This window comes from Phascolarctos cinereus, unplaced genomic scaffold (assembly GCF_003287225.1).
Source record: "Phascolarctos cinereus isolate Bilbo 61053 unplaced genomic scaffold, phaCin_HiC Scaffold_4;HRSCAF=312, whole genome shotgun sequence".
In the NCBI taxonomy this organism is placed as follows: domain Eukaryota; kingdom Metazoa; phylum Chordata; class Mammalia; order Diprotodontia; family Phascolarctidae; genus Phascolarctos; species Phascolarctos cinereus.
In genome coordinates this window covers 391,775,667-391,791,749 of record NW_027555847.1, presented here as the reverse complement: position 1 = coordinate 391,791,749, position 16,083 = coordinate 391,775,667, and the positions used below count along the sequence as shown (strand labels likewise).

The 16,083-nt window shown below is 37.3% G+C and overlaps 1 protein-coding gene across 1 annotated transcript in view; it reads left to right on the top strand.

Moving 5' to 3' along the window:
- MOCOS (molybdenum cofactor sulfurase) overlaps window positions 1-13,282 on the top strand; it is an 87,048-nt gene extending 73,766 nt beyond the window's left edge. The window contains 1 exon segment of the mRNA XM_020985697.2: window positions 9,068-13,282. Within this exon segment, the coding sequence (XP_020841356.1) occupies window positions 9,068-9,193 (126 nt within the window). The 3' untranslated portion in view covers window positions 9,194-13,282.
- The last annotated feature ends 2,801 nt before the right edge of the window (window positions 13,283-16,083 follow it).

The following is a 16,083-nucleotide window of genomic DNA, read 5'->3' as shown; positions in this document are numbered from 1 at the left end:
AAGCAAAGCAGACTGCTGTATTGGCTATGTCTGGAAATACATGCCTTATTCTGCATCTCAAGTCCATCACCATTCTGTCAAGAGGTAGTAGCACATTTCATCATCAGTTCTCTGGAATCATCATTGGTCATTTAATTGACCAGAGTTATCAAGTCTTTTAAATGGTTTTTGTTTATAATACTGTTATTGAATAAACTATTCTTGTAGTTCTACTCACTCATTTTGAATCAGTTCATACATGTTTTCTCTTACTGGTAACTTTTGATGTAGCAGTTTGGAAATTCATTGAGTGGTGGGATTGGGAGCCAGATGGCAAGGGTTAGAAATTAAATGCTTGGTGAGGAAGTAGAAGCAGTGAACTTGGCTCCTGAAAAAGAGTGAAAGAGAGGATGGATATAGTATGATAGCTTGGGGATATGGCAGGGTCAAATGAAGATCTTTGAAGGATCCAGCTTACTATTTTTGTGGACAGTAGAGAAGAAACCAGTATATATGGAGAGACTGAAGATAATGGGAGTGCTGGTGGTTCTTCTGGTAGTAAAGATTGTTTGGACAAACCCCTAGAGGAGATGAGAATAAGGGTCCAAGTTCTGCAGTTGGTACTGGCAGAGACTGAATCAAAAATTGAAAGAGAATGTAGAAGATTTTTGAGCTGAAGAGTAGGGCAAAAGATAGAACTTTTGACTGATGGCCTTTATTTTCTCAGTAATGTAGGAAGCAAGATCTTCTGAAAGGTAGGGATAAGGAATGATGTAGAGGTATGTGGAGAAAGGCAGGGGAAAGTTAGGAGCAACTGCTATGCAGGGCATGATAGTGAGTCAATTGGAGAAGAGTCAAAAGATTACTATTTAGTGAAGGCTTAGTTAAGATTAGATAATATGAATTTTTACTTCTTTGATTCAATTTATCAGTGATGCAACAGATAATTCTCAATGTACTTTCTCCCAACAAAGTACATTCCCTGAAAACAGCCAAACAAAACCTTCTCGGAGTGTGATTGGGATTAAAACATGTTCTGTAGTTTACCAGTTGTTAACAGTAAAGAAGGATGTGTGCCTTTAACTCTGATAGTGAGATGCTAATGCTCATTTTATGTGCTCATTATTCACATTGTTGTTCAGTCATTTTCAGTTGTGTTCAACTCTTCATGAACTTATTTGGGGTTTTCTTGGAAAAGATACTGGAGTGGTTTGCCATTTCCTTCTCCAGCTCATTTTACAGATAAGGAAACTGAGGTAAACAGGGTTAAGTGACTTGCTCAGAGTCACACAGCTAGTAAGTGTTTGAGACCAAATTTGAACTCAAGAAGATGAGTCTTCCTGACTCTAGGCCCAGCACTCATTCACTGTGCCACCTAGCTGCCCCCACATTGTTGTAGAATTATGTAGACTTCCACTTTTCTACCTATGCAAAATTTTCATGAGGAGAGGCAGAATGATAACGGATAGAAGAATGAAAACCTGGGTTCAAATGCTACCTATGCAAATTCTAGCTGTAGGACTTAACCTCTCAGCACCCTACATAACTCTCTAAGAAGAAAAGTTACACAACAGTGGCTGAGCTGCACCAATGAAAGCACAGGTCTAGACCACTACCCTCTGCCCCCCTTTCCCCTAATTGTGCACATGCTGAGCATTCCTTGATATTAGTATTAGAATGAAGTAGACAGGCTTTTGCAGGTAATATTCCACATGATTTTCCACATCTTTACAGTAACATGATTGACTGAAAGCTATGGAGAGTATAAGATCCACTATGCTTGAGACTTGGAAAAGATCTTAACTTAAAAAAGCCAAGGTCTCCCACTGCATCCGGAGCCATTTCCAGTCATCTGTATCTTGCCACTGGACCTAGATGGCTCCGGAGGAGAAAGTGAGGCTGGTGACTTTGCACAGCTCTACCTCACTTACATCCAATTCACTTGCAAGTCATGGCATCACCTTCCTGATGTCCTGGTCCTCTTTGAGGACAAAGGATGAACACCAACTATAAAAACCAACTTTGATGTGTTAGAATGAAATGCCACCTCAAGGCTCTTTACCAACTAGGTGTCTTGCTCAAGACAATTACTGAAGATCAAGTGTATGAAGAATGCCCGTTTTCCAGACTATCATATATAGTTTGATGGCCAAACTCTAGGACTTGTCTATCAGTACATATATCATCTGGACTAGACACGTAACCTTAAATTTCTTTCTGAAGTAAAAGCCCATGTTCTAAAATCTTTTGGAAAAAAAATACTTTTATTCCTAGCTTAACAAACATCAAATAGGCATTTCCAAAAAAAGAAGAACAGAAGAAAGCATTGTACATAAAACTGAAGATCTATAATACATAAAACTTGCTTTTCTTTTTAAATAAATAATAAGTTCAACAAGTAGCTTTTAAAAGTACGTTGCTAGTTTCTGGTTCTTTTTGGAAAGGCCCATATTTTTAATTCCATCATTCTTCTGATGGTAATGGATGACAAGTCACTTAATCCTGTTTGTCTCAGTTTCCTCATCTGAAAAATGAGCTGGAGAAGGAAATGGCAAACCACTTTAGTATCTTTACCAAAAGAGCCCTAAATTTGGTCACAAAGAGTTGGACGTTACTGAAAACAACTGAACAACAACACAACAGCAAGTGGAAAGGTGCATGGTGAGCATGAGCAGACATCAACACATTACAAATAAGGAATTATGCAAGGGAAGTGGTGTGAAGGATGCCCTCAAAGAAGCAGAACGAAAGATGTGCTGGTCATGTAGCGAGAGTTAGGATCAATGGATCTGTTGGTATTCCTGCAGTGTCAAAAGAAGATAGATAAAGTGCCTTTGGTGCGATCCCAACGGAGAATTCGTTGGAAGACCTAGATGAAAGTCACATAGGATGGGCAGGCATGTATGGATTGCACTCTGCCTCATTGGAGGGAATATGCCCACCAGTGAGGTCATAGATCCATTGGAGAACTGGAATAATTGCTTGTTATTCTTTTTTTTTTTAAACTCTGTTTTCTTCACCGTATATCACTTTGTACAAGTTTCCTTATGTTTTCTGAATTCTTTGTTTTTGTCATTCCTTCCAGCATAGTTAGATCCAATTATATTCTTCAATCACAATTTGTTCAACCATTCCTATCATTGTGCATATTAATCAACAAGCATTTATTAAATGTTTATTGTGTTGTAGAGTTGTATTCAGAGTACAATGAAAAAAAGCAAAAAAGAAATGGCCCTGTCTTCAAGGTTTTAAGCTTTTTGTTATCACAAACAATACTACTATGAATCTTTTTGTATACATGGGTTGTTCCTTTCTATCATTTATCTCCGGGGGTAAAATCTCAATAGTCAGATCTGGGTCATGAGCTTAGACAGTTTAGTAGCTTTTTATGTATAATTCCAAATTGAGAGAGCATGAATTTATATTGAACCTAGTCAGAAGGGTTGTGAGACTTCCTTTAGTCCGGGAGTGAGGAACCTTCAGCCTTGAGGCTACATGTGGCCTTCTATGTTCTCGAATATGGCATTTTGACCGAGTCCAAGTTTTACAAAACAAACCCTTTTATTAGGGGATTTGTTTTGTGAAGTTTGGATTCAAAGGGCCACACTTGAGGACCTAGAGGGCCACATGTGGCCTCGAGGCTGCACACTCCCCACCCCTGCTTTAGTCAGTGGCATTTAGCAGTCTAGTAAGAACAGAGAAAGTAGATGGGTGGAATGACCCAAGGATTGAGAATCAGTCTGGTGTGAGAAGCTGAAGGACAAAGTGGGAAGTGATTAAAGGATATAAGGCAGTATATTAGTTGAACTGGTCAATTATTGCGTCAAGGCTATCAAGGAAGAAAAGTGAAGCCAGAGCAGAGATCGTACAAAGGGAGGGGTAGAAGGACCAGAGATTGTGATGAGCACAAAGAGTAGATTTAGGGAGAAGGTTGAGGTAAAGGGAGTGATGAAATGACAGGTGATTAAGATTTTTAAAAAAAAGCTACAACTTGGCTGACAAGCAACCATAAATCTCTCTTTGAAGATTTCAGATGAGGAGGAACTCATTATATCCCAAGGCAGCCCATTCATCTCTTCCTATCTTAATTAGGAGCAAGTTGCTTCTTCTGTAAGACTTTGCTCCTCCCAAATGATGTCACTGTCACCACTTGTCTTTGCTGTCTTCTGGTCATTTGTGTTGCTTATTCTAATAATGAACCCTATCACCATAAACTCGCAGTATCTACCTTATTGACTTCTGTCTGCCTTTCTAGAACTTGGCCTCTAGACCTACTGTCTCTTCCATACCCTTGAAGCCTAACTGGACTTTGAGACTTGGTTCCCTCCAAGCTAAATGTGATGCTTACAAAATTCTATTTTAACATGAGTGCTGGTGAATCAAGTGCCTCATGGTTAGGGCTGAATAAAAGCTGGTTGATCTTGAATTTGTTAATATTGTAGACACTCATAAAATATAAATATTAATTATTGGAAACTGTAATCATTTAAATTTATGTACTACTTATAGAATGCATCTAATACATGGAAAGAAGAAATAACTTCTTCTGATCGGCTATATTATAGTTTTACCTTTAACAAAAGAATAGTTAAATATGTTAGGATTAACTGAGGATAGCAAAACTATTGCAATGCTAGAAAATAATAGAGAAGACCTGAGGGTTGGTATATGGGAATATTTTTTACCATCTTTCTGTCTGCTGGTATTACTTCTAGTTGTGGACAAGGGTATTATTCAAACTGCAAAATGTTATTAGAGAAGAGATTTCATAAGAAATTTGATCCATTTCAGCTTCTTTTAAAACATGAAGTATCAATATTTAATGCTATTTGTACCTAGGATTCTATTAAATATCCAATATTAAGGAGAACTCTCAGGAAATTGTAGCCTGGTGTTATCCTTGCAGAAATATGTTCTTATGATGGTGGTGATAAAGAAAAATTTATAGCTCTGGAGTAAGTTCTTTCCAAAATAAACTAGCTCAAATTCTTGACATAAAAATAACAATAGCTTGCATTTTATATATGGTGGTTTAGTTCTACAACCATATAAAATGATAGTTTATATTTATAAAGCACTTTGAGGTTTGCAAAAAGCTTTACATATATGATTTTATTTGATCTTTACAACAACTCTATAATGTATGTATTTGCATTCTAGATGAAGAAACTAAGGTAGAGGTTAAGTGACTTGGCCAGAGTCATTATCTAGTAAGTTCCTGGGCCAGATTTTGAGCCAGCACATTGTCTATTACAAGACCTACCTGGCTATGACAAATATTCCATTTCAATCAATTAGCAAGCATTTATTAAATGCCTACTATGTTCCAGGTACTGTGCTAGGTGTTGGAGATGCAGAGACTAAAAAAACCAGTTCCCGCACTGAAGGAGTTTATGTTCAGTCATGGGAAAAAGTTTAACACATCTAAGTAAATACATTTGCAATGTTAATAGAAGAGAGTTTTGGTTTGGGGGAACGCTAGTGTCTGGGGAGGGAAATTGGATATCACAATGTAGATAAAGAAAGAATGAGGTGAAGCTGACTGTGAGATTAATTTGATCCACAATGCCAGTGATGCAGGAAGAAGAGAGAATGTTTTTTAATGCTGTTGACAAGTCAAAGAATTCCCTTAATAACAGTGAAGGTGATTTAGAGGCAATTAGGAAAGTGATTTGGGAAAGTGAAATTCAGCAACTTTCTCTCAAACCTAGTACTTCTGCAATAGCATCCCCACCTTTTGTGTTAGGAGCCTCATTCTAATCAAATAGCTTTGACACGTGAGGGTCGTCCTTGACTTCTCCACCACCACAATTATATAGATCTAGTCAGTCAACAAGTTACCTTTTCCTCCAAATAAAAAATTACTTGGCCTTGGATCTTTTGGGGAAAGAGAAAATACATTATGGAAATGAAAGTAATAAATATAACATAATTTGTTTTTAATGAAGTGATACATTAAGACAATCTTGAAAGTAATGCAATTAATTAAACTCTCTTAGTAACTACTTACATTTATTCATAGATGCCTGAACTTGTTTACTACATCTGGAGGACATATTTTCTTCTATTGTTATGGTTTTTCCTGTTGATTTATCTATTTATGTTCAAGGTCTTTGAGTTTTCTTCCTGAAGTTCTTGGTAATTTCATTCCTTTCCCCTCCCCCCACCATTTTCTATATTGCTCACTTTCTGACTCCCTTCTTATTGTGGTTTCCTTGGGGTCTGGATCTTGAAGCATCTTGGCCTCCCATTCTAGGAAGTAAGCAGTTCACCAGGCTAGGCCTCTGTCACAAGTGACTTTTGAATAGTCAGAGCTGGCCCCAGCTGGGTGCCATGCTGAAGAGCACTGCGTGGTGTATACACACACACACACACACACACACACACACACACACACACACAGTGTCCTGTCCTGCTCCTTCTATTCTTTAATTCTTTGGTCTGGCTCCAGCAGTTCAGAGCTTTGCAGCTCTGGTTATAGGGGTTATGGTCCCTTGCAGGTTTTTGGCACCTTATTTCTGCCTTGGAGAGGTTTGAGAAGGTTGTGGGGATCAGAGAAAATGTCTAGTCCTCCAAGTGTTGCTCACATCATCTACTTACATTTAAATCCATTTCAATACATAAAATATAGTCTTAGTTATTCTATGTTTCCATCAACATTCTTTTCTTTTATGCTCTCCATTCTCATAACTGATAGAAAATTCTGACTAAATTTTTTTCTCATTTTATTCATGTTAAGTCTGTCCTCTTCCCCGCCCCCAAAAAAGTCAGAGTGTAACACATATGCACAATTCACTAGGAACTTGGAGCATTTTGATCTTCACAGAATGGCTTTCATTTCTGGGAATAGCATAGCAATTCAAGCAGGGAAAACTTTATAGGATGAGAAAGAAAAAAAAATAGTTGAACTGTGGTAGATGTGGGAGAGCCAGGGGATGAGGTTAGGTGTGCAGAAGTGAAAAAGAATATATTAGAAAGAGAAGAGGAATGAGGTAACCAATCAAGAGGTCTATAATCTGAAAGGGAAAAAGAAAAGGAGAAACAGTGTCCACATATATTTATCGAGCCTGCTACCGGGGACGGGAGCAAGTAAAACATGAGAGGAAGAATGGCAGAAGAGAGAACTAGCAATTTACAAGAAACAACATCCAAAGACAAGAGACAGAAGTTAAACTTATGGCCTTAAGGTATCTATGTACAAATGTACAATCTATAGCTAATACAAGGCAACCTATAGATCCTAATTTTTAAAAAATCAAATTTGACCTTAAAGTTATTGCTGAAATTTTGTGAGATGGAACTCGATTGGAAAATGGCACTGGAAGGACATGCCTTATTCAAAAGGAAGAGAATAGATAAAAAGGCTACAGGAGTAGAAGGGCTGGTTTAAGAGATGTAAAGAAATTGTGGCTCAGTAGAAGAGTGTGTTGGAGGTGGACAGAGAAGACCTGGATTCAGATCCTGTCTCTGCCATCTACTACTACCTGAATGATCTTGGGCAAAGTCACTTAACCTCTCCCAGCCCATGTTTCCTTTACCATAAAATGAGTGAGTTGGATTAGATAAATTCTAAATCTATGATCCTATGATTCTAAGGATGTATTTGGGTAAGGATCAACAGAGGGAGAAACAATAGTGATGACATAGGGGTCTGCTCCAAGACACAAAGAAGAGCTATAAATGGTGGCTTCTTTGCCCAGAGCAGCAGAGGAATAGGCTAGACTATGAGCTGTAAGGTCCCTTCTAATTCTGCAACTCTGTGATTAGAGGGCTATTAGGAAGGGGTGCCACATAATCAGGTAATTCTGGTAATGAAGCAGTGAGCCTTCCTTACTTTACACTAAATTCTACTTTGTACCAAGTAGGGTTATAGAAAACTTCTAGTATATATTATTTTTTTAAAATTATTTTTACCTATATCAAATTGCTTGCCTTCTCAATGGGGGTGGGAGTGGGGAGGAAGGGAAAGAATTTGAAACTTAAAGTTTTAAAAATGAATGTTAAAAATTGTTTTTACATGTAACTGGGGGAAAAATATTAAATAAAATTTTTAAAAATCTAAAAAGAATTATTCTGAACTTCAGAAACAAAGCAAGCATTTCTATAACATAGTAGAATAGAAAAAGATAATTGCGCATGAAAGTGTAAATCTATTATATACAACTTGCAATTCTTTTAAAATATATAATAAAGTTAGCATGTGACTTTTTTTCCCTTCTTTCTTCCCCTACCCCCACCCTACCTAGAGACTGCTACCATTAGACACAAATATGTGTATATATATATATATATATATATATATATATATATATATGTAAAATCTATACATGCTTCTATTTATCAGTTCTTTTTCTGGATCCAGAGAGCATCTTCTTCCCTGGGTTGTTTGTAGTTAATTTGGGTATTTATAATAACCAAAATGACTTATTTGCTCAAAGTTGTTCTTAAAACAATATTACTATTACTGTGTACGTTGTTCTCTTGGCTCTGTTCATTTTGCTCTTCATTATTTTTGTGCAAGTCTGCCCGTGTTTTTCTTTTCGTTTTTTTAAAATTAATTAATTTATTTTTGGCTAGGCAATGGGGTTAAGTGACTTGCCCAGGGTCACATAGCTAGTAAGTGTTATGTGTCTGAGGCCGGATTTGAACTCAGGTCCTCCTAAATCCAGGGCTGGTGCTCTATCCACTGTGCCACCTAGCTGCCCCTGCCCATGTTTTTCTAAGATCATCGAGCTCATCATTTCTTATGGCACAGTAGCATTCCATTGTGATCATATGGCACAATTTGTTCGGCCATTATTCAACTGAAGGTCATCCCCGAAATTTCTGGTTCTTTGCCACCACAAAGAGAGCTGCTATAAATATTTTAGGATATATTTTTCCTTTCTTTTTTCTTTTTCCCTAATAGTCTTTGGAAATAGACCTAGCAGTGGTATTGCTGGGTCAAAGGCACTTTAATGAATCTTTGGATGTATTTCCAGATTGCTCGCCAAAATGGTTATTAAAGATTCTAATTTACTTCCTTTGAGATTTTTTGTTATTATTAATAAGAATAATATTAAAACTAATCTTTTTTCTTATTTTCCAGGTTAACTTTGGGGTATACCTAATGCATGAGCCTTCAGACTCATCTTCCACACATCTCCTCTCAGTGGGATCACAGTTGCTTCCTGTGTTAAAAGATATAGAAAACAACTCTTCACCAAGCTCTTGAGGAGCAAATTAACTTCAGGATGATAATATTCAGGGCAACATTTACAGGCACAAATTGAGTCTTTCCTAGATGATGCCATGGTCCTCATTACAATTTGCAAATCACTCACAAAAACATACTGTCAACTCCGTTCTTCAAGAAGTGCTCTTAAGAAGAAAATGGACTATTCTACTCCTACAAAGAATAGAAGCTTGAGGGGCGTTTCCCCTTTTTCCTTTCCTGAATGATACCCCAATGATATCCAGAGTAGATTTATGCTGGTAGAGTAGGGGAATGAGATGGAGAAGAGAATTAGGCTAAAGGCAAATTAGGCCCAAGGCAAATTCTTTGACTTATATTGACCAGAGATGAACACAACTTAGTTACTCTAGCCTTTCCATTTTTAAACTATCTTATACCTACTAGATAAATATTCCAAAAACTATTTTCAGCATGTTACTCCCTCCTCAAGAGCCTACCATGTCAATGCAAACACTACTTTTTGGTCTTAAAGACCCTTCATAACCAGATTAAATTTATTGCCTTTGTAAATTGAAATGAAATATTCAACAAACAAAATTACATTCAAATCTTGGCAATATAGAGCCTTCCCTTCTAAGATTATCTTTCAGTTTTCACTTGTCTCACCCTTTTAGAATGGAAGCTCCTTGAGGGTAGGGACTGTTTTCACCTTTTTGAAAATATCTTCAGAGTTAAACATAGTACCTGGCATAAAGTAGGCACTTAATAAATGTTTATCCATTGATTCTATTACAATTAATATGGGTATATCTGTGTTAGGTAATTGGCTTGGCCTATCGAGGCCAGCAGTCATGGATTTAATTATTAGCCTATTAGCTTTACGAGGAGGAAAACTGTTCCTTAGTTGTGCAATATACTCTTTTCCTTGACCAGCTGTCTCACAAATATCTACCCTAAGTTGGTACAAGGAAGACTAAGTGATGAGGGCTTATCCTACAAAAAGTGGGTCAGCAGTTTTACACATTAAGAACAACACATTTGTATTTTTCCCCACATCCATTACGGACATTTCAATAGTCACTTATTTTCTTACTGTGATTTTTAAAAGATCAGATTTTAAAATCTTGATGCAATGTTACATTATAGAAGATACTGTTTTCCCCAAAATGTCCATGTTTGCTTACAATGCAGGCTTTTTATTGTTCTTCTCAAGAGGTTTTAGGATTAATTTTTTCTTATCTTGGTCTATTTCATAAAATAGACTCAAAGTAATAGTTAACAGCACACAACTGTAATCTCTGTAGCTTATAAAGTGGTTTTCTCACAGTAATTCCATGGGTAGATAGTGCAAACATTATCACTCCCATTTTACAGATGAGGAAACTGAGGTGCAGAAAAGTTGAGCCTCACAGTCATACTGCCAGTAAGTGTTGGAGATAGGATTCGAACCCAGGTTTTCTAGCTTGGATGTCCAGGACTTTTACCCAAATTTCCTGGTTTAAGAAGACTTCCCAAGCTGTTTTCAGTTCACCAGTTAATACTTTTGTTAGTAAGATTTCCTAGGGAGAACTTTATAACAGGAAATCCTAGGTAAATACTACTTAGTACAAATTAAATCCAGTGTCATCTGAAAAACCAATATTTCAATACATGGAGAGCCATTTTTCATATATGATGAGCTGATTTCTGCCATTTAAGTCTTTAGTGCTGAGACTCAGCCTGGTTGTTGATTAAGGAATGTCAGTGAGGGTAGATAATTAGAGTATACCAATCAGTATGAACACACAGTGTTGTTAGATTATACAAACAATTTTTCTATGTATATTATAAAAGCAAGTGATCTTAGATATTCAAATTGATGAGAGAGGGACTGAAACTTGGCCAATGGCCCAACACCAAGATTAAGATGTCATTTGTTCCTGTAATTCAGAACAAGGAAAGAACAATAGCCATTAGCCCTAAAGTATGTTACAGAATCACACCATCTTACAGCTAAAAAAAAAAACAACACCTAAAAAGCTGCCTAGCTATAGCTGGAGAAAAAAATCCTCGTTGCAACATCCATAAGGAGTCCTGTAGCTTTGCTTTAAGACTTTTAATGAGGGGGGACCCACTGCTTCCCAAGTAAGCCAATTCCAGTTTTTGAGTGCTGTGATTATTAAGAAGTTCTTTCTGACATCAAGACTAAATTTACTTCTTTGCAATTCTCACTCATTCCTTGTAGTTCGTTCCTCTGGTATCAAGCAGAGCAAGTCAACTCAATCCCTTGCTCTCACCTTCCCAACTTTGCCCTACTGCTCACTAATATTTCTTCCTTTCCTCCAGTCTTTGATGAAGAGGTGGCCCTTCTCCTTGACAATGCCAGCCTTATCTTCACTTACATCATGTCTTCTCCAGCAGATTGTCCCCTCAATCATCATCTTTCTCATTCTAAAATTCAATCTCTCTCTATCTACTAGCTCCTTTCCTATTGCATACAAACACTCTCAGTATTCCTCCATCCTTAATCAACTCTCACTTGATCTTACCATTCACTTAAGCTGTCATATTGTATCTCTCCTCTATTTCTTGACCAAGCCCCTTAAAAAAATCTCTCTGCATTGTTTTCGGTCAGTCATTTTCCTTCAAGTCTGTTTAAATTCCACCTTCTCCAGAAATTCTTTCCAATCCTCTTAATTCTAGAGTCTTCCCTCTTTTGATTATTTCCAACTTATCCTGTATTTAATATAACTTGTTTGTACATAGTTATCTGCATGTTTTCTCCCTGATTTGATTGTTAATTCCTCAAGAACAGGTATTGTCTTTTTTCTTTCTTTGCATCCCCACAGCTTTGCTCAGTTCCTACCACACAGTAGGTGCTTAATAAATATTTACTGGCTGACTCTGCAAGCTCTCTGAAGACAGGGCCTGTCTTTACTTTTTGTTTTTGTATCTCCAGTGAGTAATAAAGTGCTTGGCAAATAGTAAGCACCTAAAAAATGCTTATTCATTCATTTAGTCAATCAATAGTGGTTTGTTGTGTCAGGTACCATACAAGGCACTGGGAATACAAAAACAAAAATTCCAGTCTCTGACATTAAGGAGCTTATATTCTGTTGAGAAGAGACATCTTATACAGATATAAGGAAGGGTGGGAATTGATTGAGTCAATCAATTATCAAAGTCAATAAAAATTAAGGTGACCAATAAAATACTTTAGCCCTGATTCCTTTATCAGGTGAGATGACCTTTATTGAATCAATCAAAAGCATTTCTGTTAGGTGAAGAACAGATCAAAAGGACACATGTTAGTATTGGCTGAGCAGATCCCATCAGCTCTGTAGATTTGCTATAAAATAGTTCAAAATGCAATCATTCCAGTGTCTGGACAGTGAGTAGTGGAAACAGTGCCTTCCTTTATAGAGGACAGAAGCTAGATGATTGTCTTTCTTTTTATAAATTGTATCCTCAGCACTTAGCACAGTGCATAGCATGTCATAGGTGCTTAATAAATGTTTATTGGAGTGAATTAAAACAGCCCTAGCCAAGTCCCTGAGAAGGAACCATTTCAGTGGGAAGAGAGGAAGAGGAGAATATCTTTGCCTCCTCCCTACCCTCTTGACCAGAAGACAATCTTGTGAATTTCACTGACAACCTAGAAGTGTTTTTTGGAACAACAGTGATGAACAGCAGTGTCTGCATTTGGAGTCCAGGACAAACTAGATGCCAAGGAAAAAAACTTCAATATTCTTAAAGGACTCAAGCAGAAAAGCTCCACTATGTCTAAATCATGAGGGAATCACGAAGGGGAGAAAGGAACTTTTACTAAAATGATTTGCCAGAGCTGTGAGTTACCTCTTTGTCAGTGGGCTCACTAAGTTTGAGGCTATTCTCCCTAGAGAGTGAGGTGATCTTAAAAAAAGTAAGTTCTTGGTTTCACACATTTTTGTAGTTGGGGTTAATTTATGTATTCTCAACAAACCAAATAAAATGGGCATTTCAACATTCATAAATAACAGAGGAAGAAGATTGTATATGAAACCTCAGATCTCTATCATGTGCAGCTTACTTTTCCTTTAATATACATTTTAATAATTAATAATTAAGTAAATTTAATATAATAAATTCAATGTGCAACTGTCAAAACTATCCTACTTATCTGTGGTTCTTTTTTGCCTTCCTTCTGTTCTCTTTAAAACATTAAAAAATGCTTCAAAGAGCCTTTTTTCTCTTGTTTCCCCATCCTATTCCTATCCCCCTCTCTGATCCTCCCATTGGTAAAAAGAAAAAAAGAAAAAAGAAAGCAAAACCCAAGTGAAGCAAGCTCTCCATTGGCTACATCTGCAAATGTATGTTTTACTAGGCACCTTAGGTCCATCTGCTCTCTGTCAGTAAGTGGGTAGTATATCTTAGCGTCAATCCTCTGGAATCATGTTTGGTCATTATGTTGATCAAAATTCTTAAGTCTTTCAAAGTTGTTTTTCTCTATAATGTTATTGTATTGCTTTTTCTCCTTGGTTTTCCTCACTTCATCTTTTATTAGTTCATAAAAGTTTTCCTAGATTTACTTTGGGTCTTGTATCCTTTCAGTAAATATTCTTTTGTTAAAGCTGAGTTTAATTGGTTATCATTGATATTAAGGAGATGTAAACTGGTCAAAACAATACTGAGGCACTATTGAGAGGACATTAACTAGTGACTGCTGTTGAGAAGAATACATTGGATGGTGGCTGAAGAATGATAGTATTTGAAGGTACCTTCATCCCTCAGAGGTCCCCCTTGGATCCTAAGGGGAAGGAAATGTAACTTTACTCTAGGGACCTGCTAGTTTGTAAGCTCCACAAAGCAAAGGATTACATCTAATTTAATTGTGTATTTCCCCAGCACTCAGCACAGTGTTTTGCATATAGAAGGTACTTAAAATTTGTCAAAGTAAAAATGACATAAATTATTTTTAAAAATTAGTCCCTTCTGGCCTCACACACTTACTAGTTGTATGACTCTGGGCAAGTCACTTAACCCTGACTGTCTCCTAAAAAAATTAGTATTCCCCTAGCTATTAAGACTTCTTCCCACAAATTTGTCTTGTATTTTTAAAATATATGCATATTTGGGTACATATTTCTCCCAATAGATTGTAAGTTCCTTGACAGCAGGGACTATTTCATTTTTGCCTTTGTATTTCCAATGTCTAGCCTAACCTGGTGCTTGGTGCATAGCAGGTGCTTAAGAAATGCTTGTTTATTGATTGAGTAGATGAAGGAATAGACATATAGAGGGTGTAAGGCCTTCCTGACTCTCGTATTTTCATAGGTGTTTATCCTTTGCCAAGTTTCATCTTTTGCCTTCTGGAAGAAGTTGATGAGGATCAGCGAAGGAGAGAGAGACAGAGAGACAGAACAAATAGTAGTGCAATCATAGACCTTGCATTAATTACTCTTGTTCTGGGAATCATATGAATGATGATGTTCTGGGGGAAGAGGTTTGCTTGACTATCTAGCAACACAAAATTCTTTCTGGGATGGGAGAGTTAACCCCAGGATAGTACTATAAATCTGTAGGATTGTAAAGGTCTCTGGGGGGAGGTGCAGCACACTGGAGGAAGGGGAATTTCCTGACTCTTAAGCAAACCCAAGTGATTTCTTCTTGCATGAGTTCCTTATCCTCAAGATAATACTATAAGTCTGCCCCAAGTAGAAGGTGGGGTTCAACAAGAGGGTGACTTGCTTAAGCCTCTAGCAACCCCAAAATGCTTTTCCTATTGGGTCAGGAAATTGTCAGCTTCAAGGGTAGTATTACAAGTCTGGAGGACTATATAAGAGTCTGATAGAGGTAAGGCTCATTGGGAAAAGAAGCAGAGTTGTTTTGACTTTTTATGGGATTTTGTGTAAGTCCTTGCATTGTTTTTGTTGGATTAAATGGCCTCTCTTCTATGTGTTCTATGACAATATTTTTGCATTCCTCTAGGGACCTAGATACAAGCCAAGTTTTAGTGTTCCTTGAGAAGGGTGGAGGAGGTTGGGTGGAGGCAAAATGAACCAAATTCTGATGTTCCTAGGGGAAACCCTGGGTTGGGGCATGAGCCAAAAAAAAAGATGATGAGTATAAAGCTCCCAAGATTGAACCCCCTTTGTGTAAACTCTGAATTTCTGTTCTGGGCCATGAGCTATTTACCATAGGTTGTTGTGCAAGCCAAAAGAGATGATTAATGAGAAATTCACAAAATTGAACGTGGCCCATGAAAACTCAGCACCTCAGTTCTAGTCCACAGGTTACACATGGCATGTTATCCTGTTTGTAGATGACATGAAACTCAGAGAGTGGATAGCTAACGTTTTGGGTGACAAAGTCAGAATCCAAAAAGATCTCAACACATTAGAAGAATGGACTGAATCCAACGAAAGGAAATTTAACAGAGATCAGTGTCGAGTCTAAACTTGAGTTAAAAAAAAATATTAACTTCATGAGAACAATATGAGGAACATAGCATTACACAATAGCTTGTGTGAAAAGCACCTGAGAGTTTTGGCAGACTTCAGGCTCTATAATAATAAAATAATAATAAGTTAACACTCATAGAGAATTTATTATGTGCCAGGCATTGTTCAAGCACTTTACCATTGTTATCTCATTGGATCCTCGCAACAACCCTGGGAGGTAGGTTCTATTATCCCCATATTTCCAGATGAGGAAACTGAGGCAAATAGTAAAGTAACTTGCTGAGGGTCACACAGCTACTAAGTGACTGAGGTCAGATTTGAACTCAGGTATCCCTGACCTGATCCCAGTGTTCTATCCATTTTGCTACCTATTTAGGTAGTCATCAGTATGAGTTCGCAGGTAATAAAGCTAATTAATGCACACTTAGGCTGTATTAAAAGCATCAGCATTCAACATGGTGGGACAGTCCTCATCTCTCTCCTGGTTGGAGTTCTGTGTTCTTTTCTAGA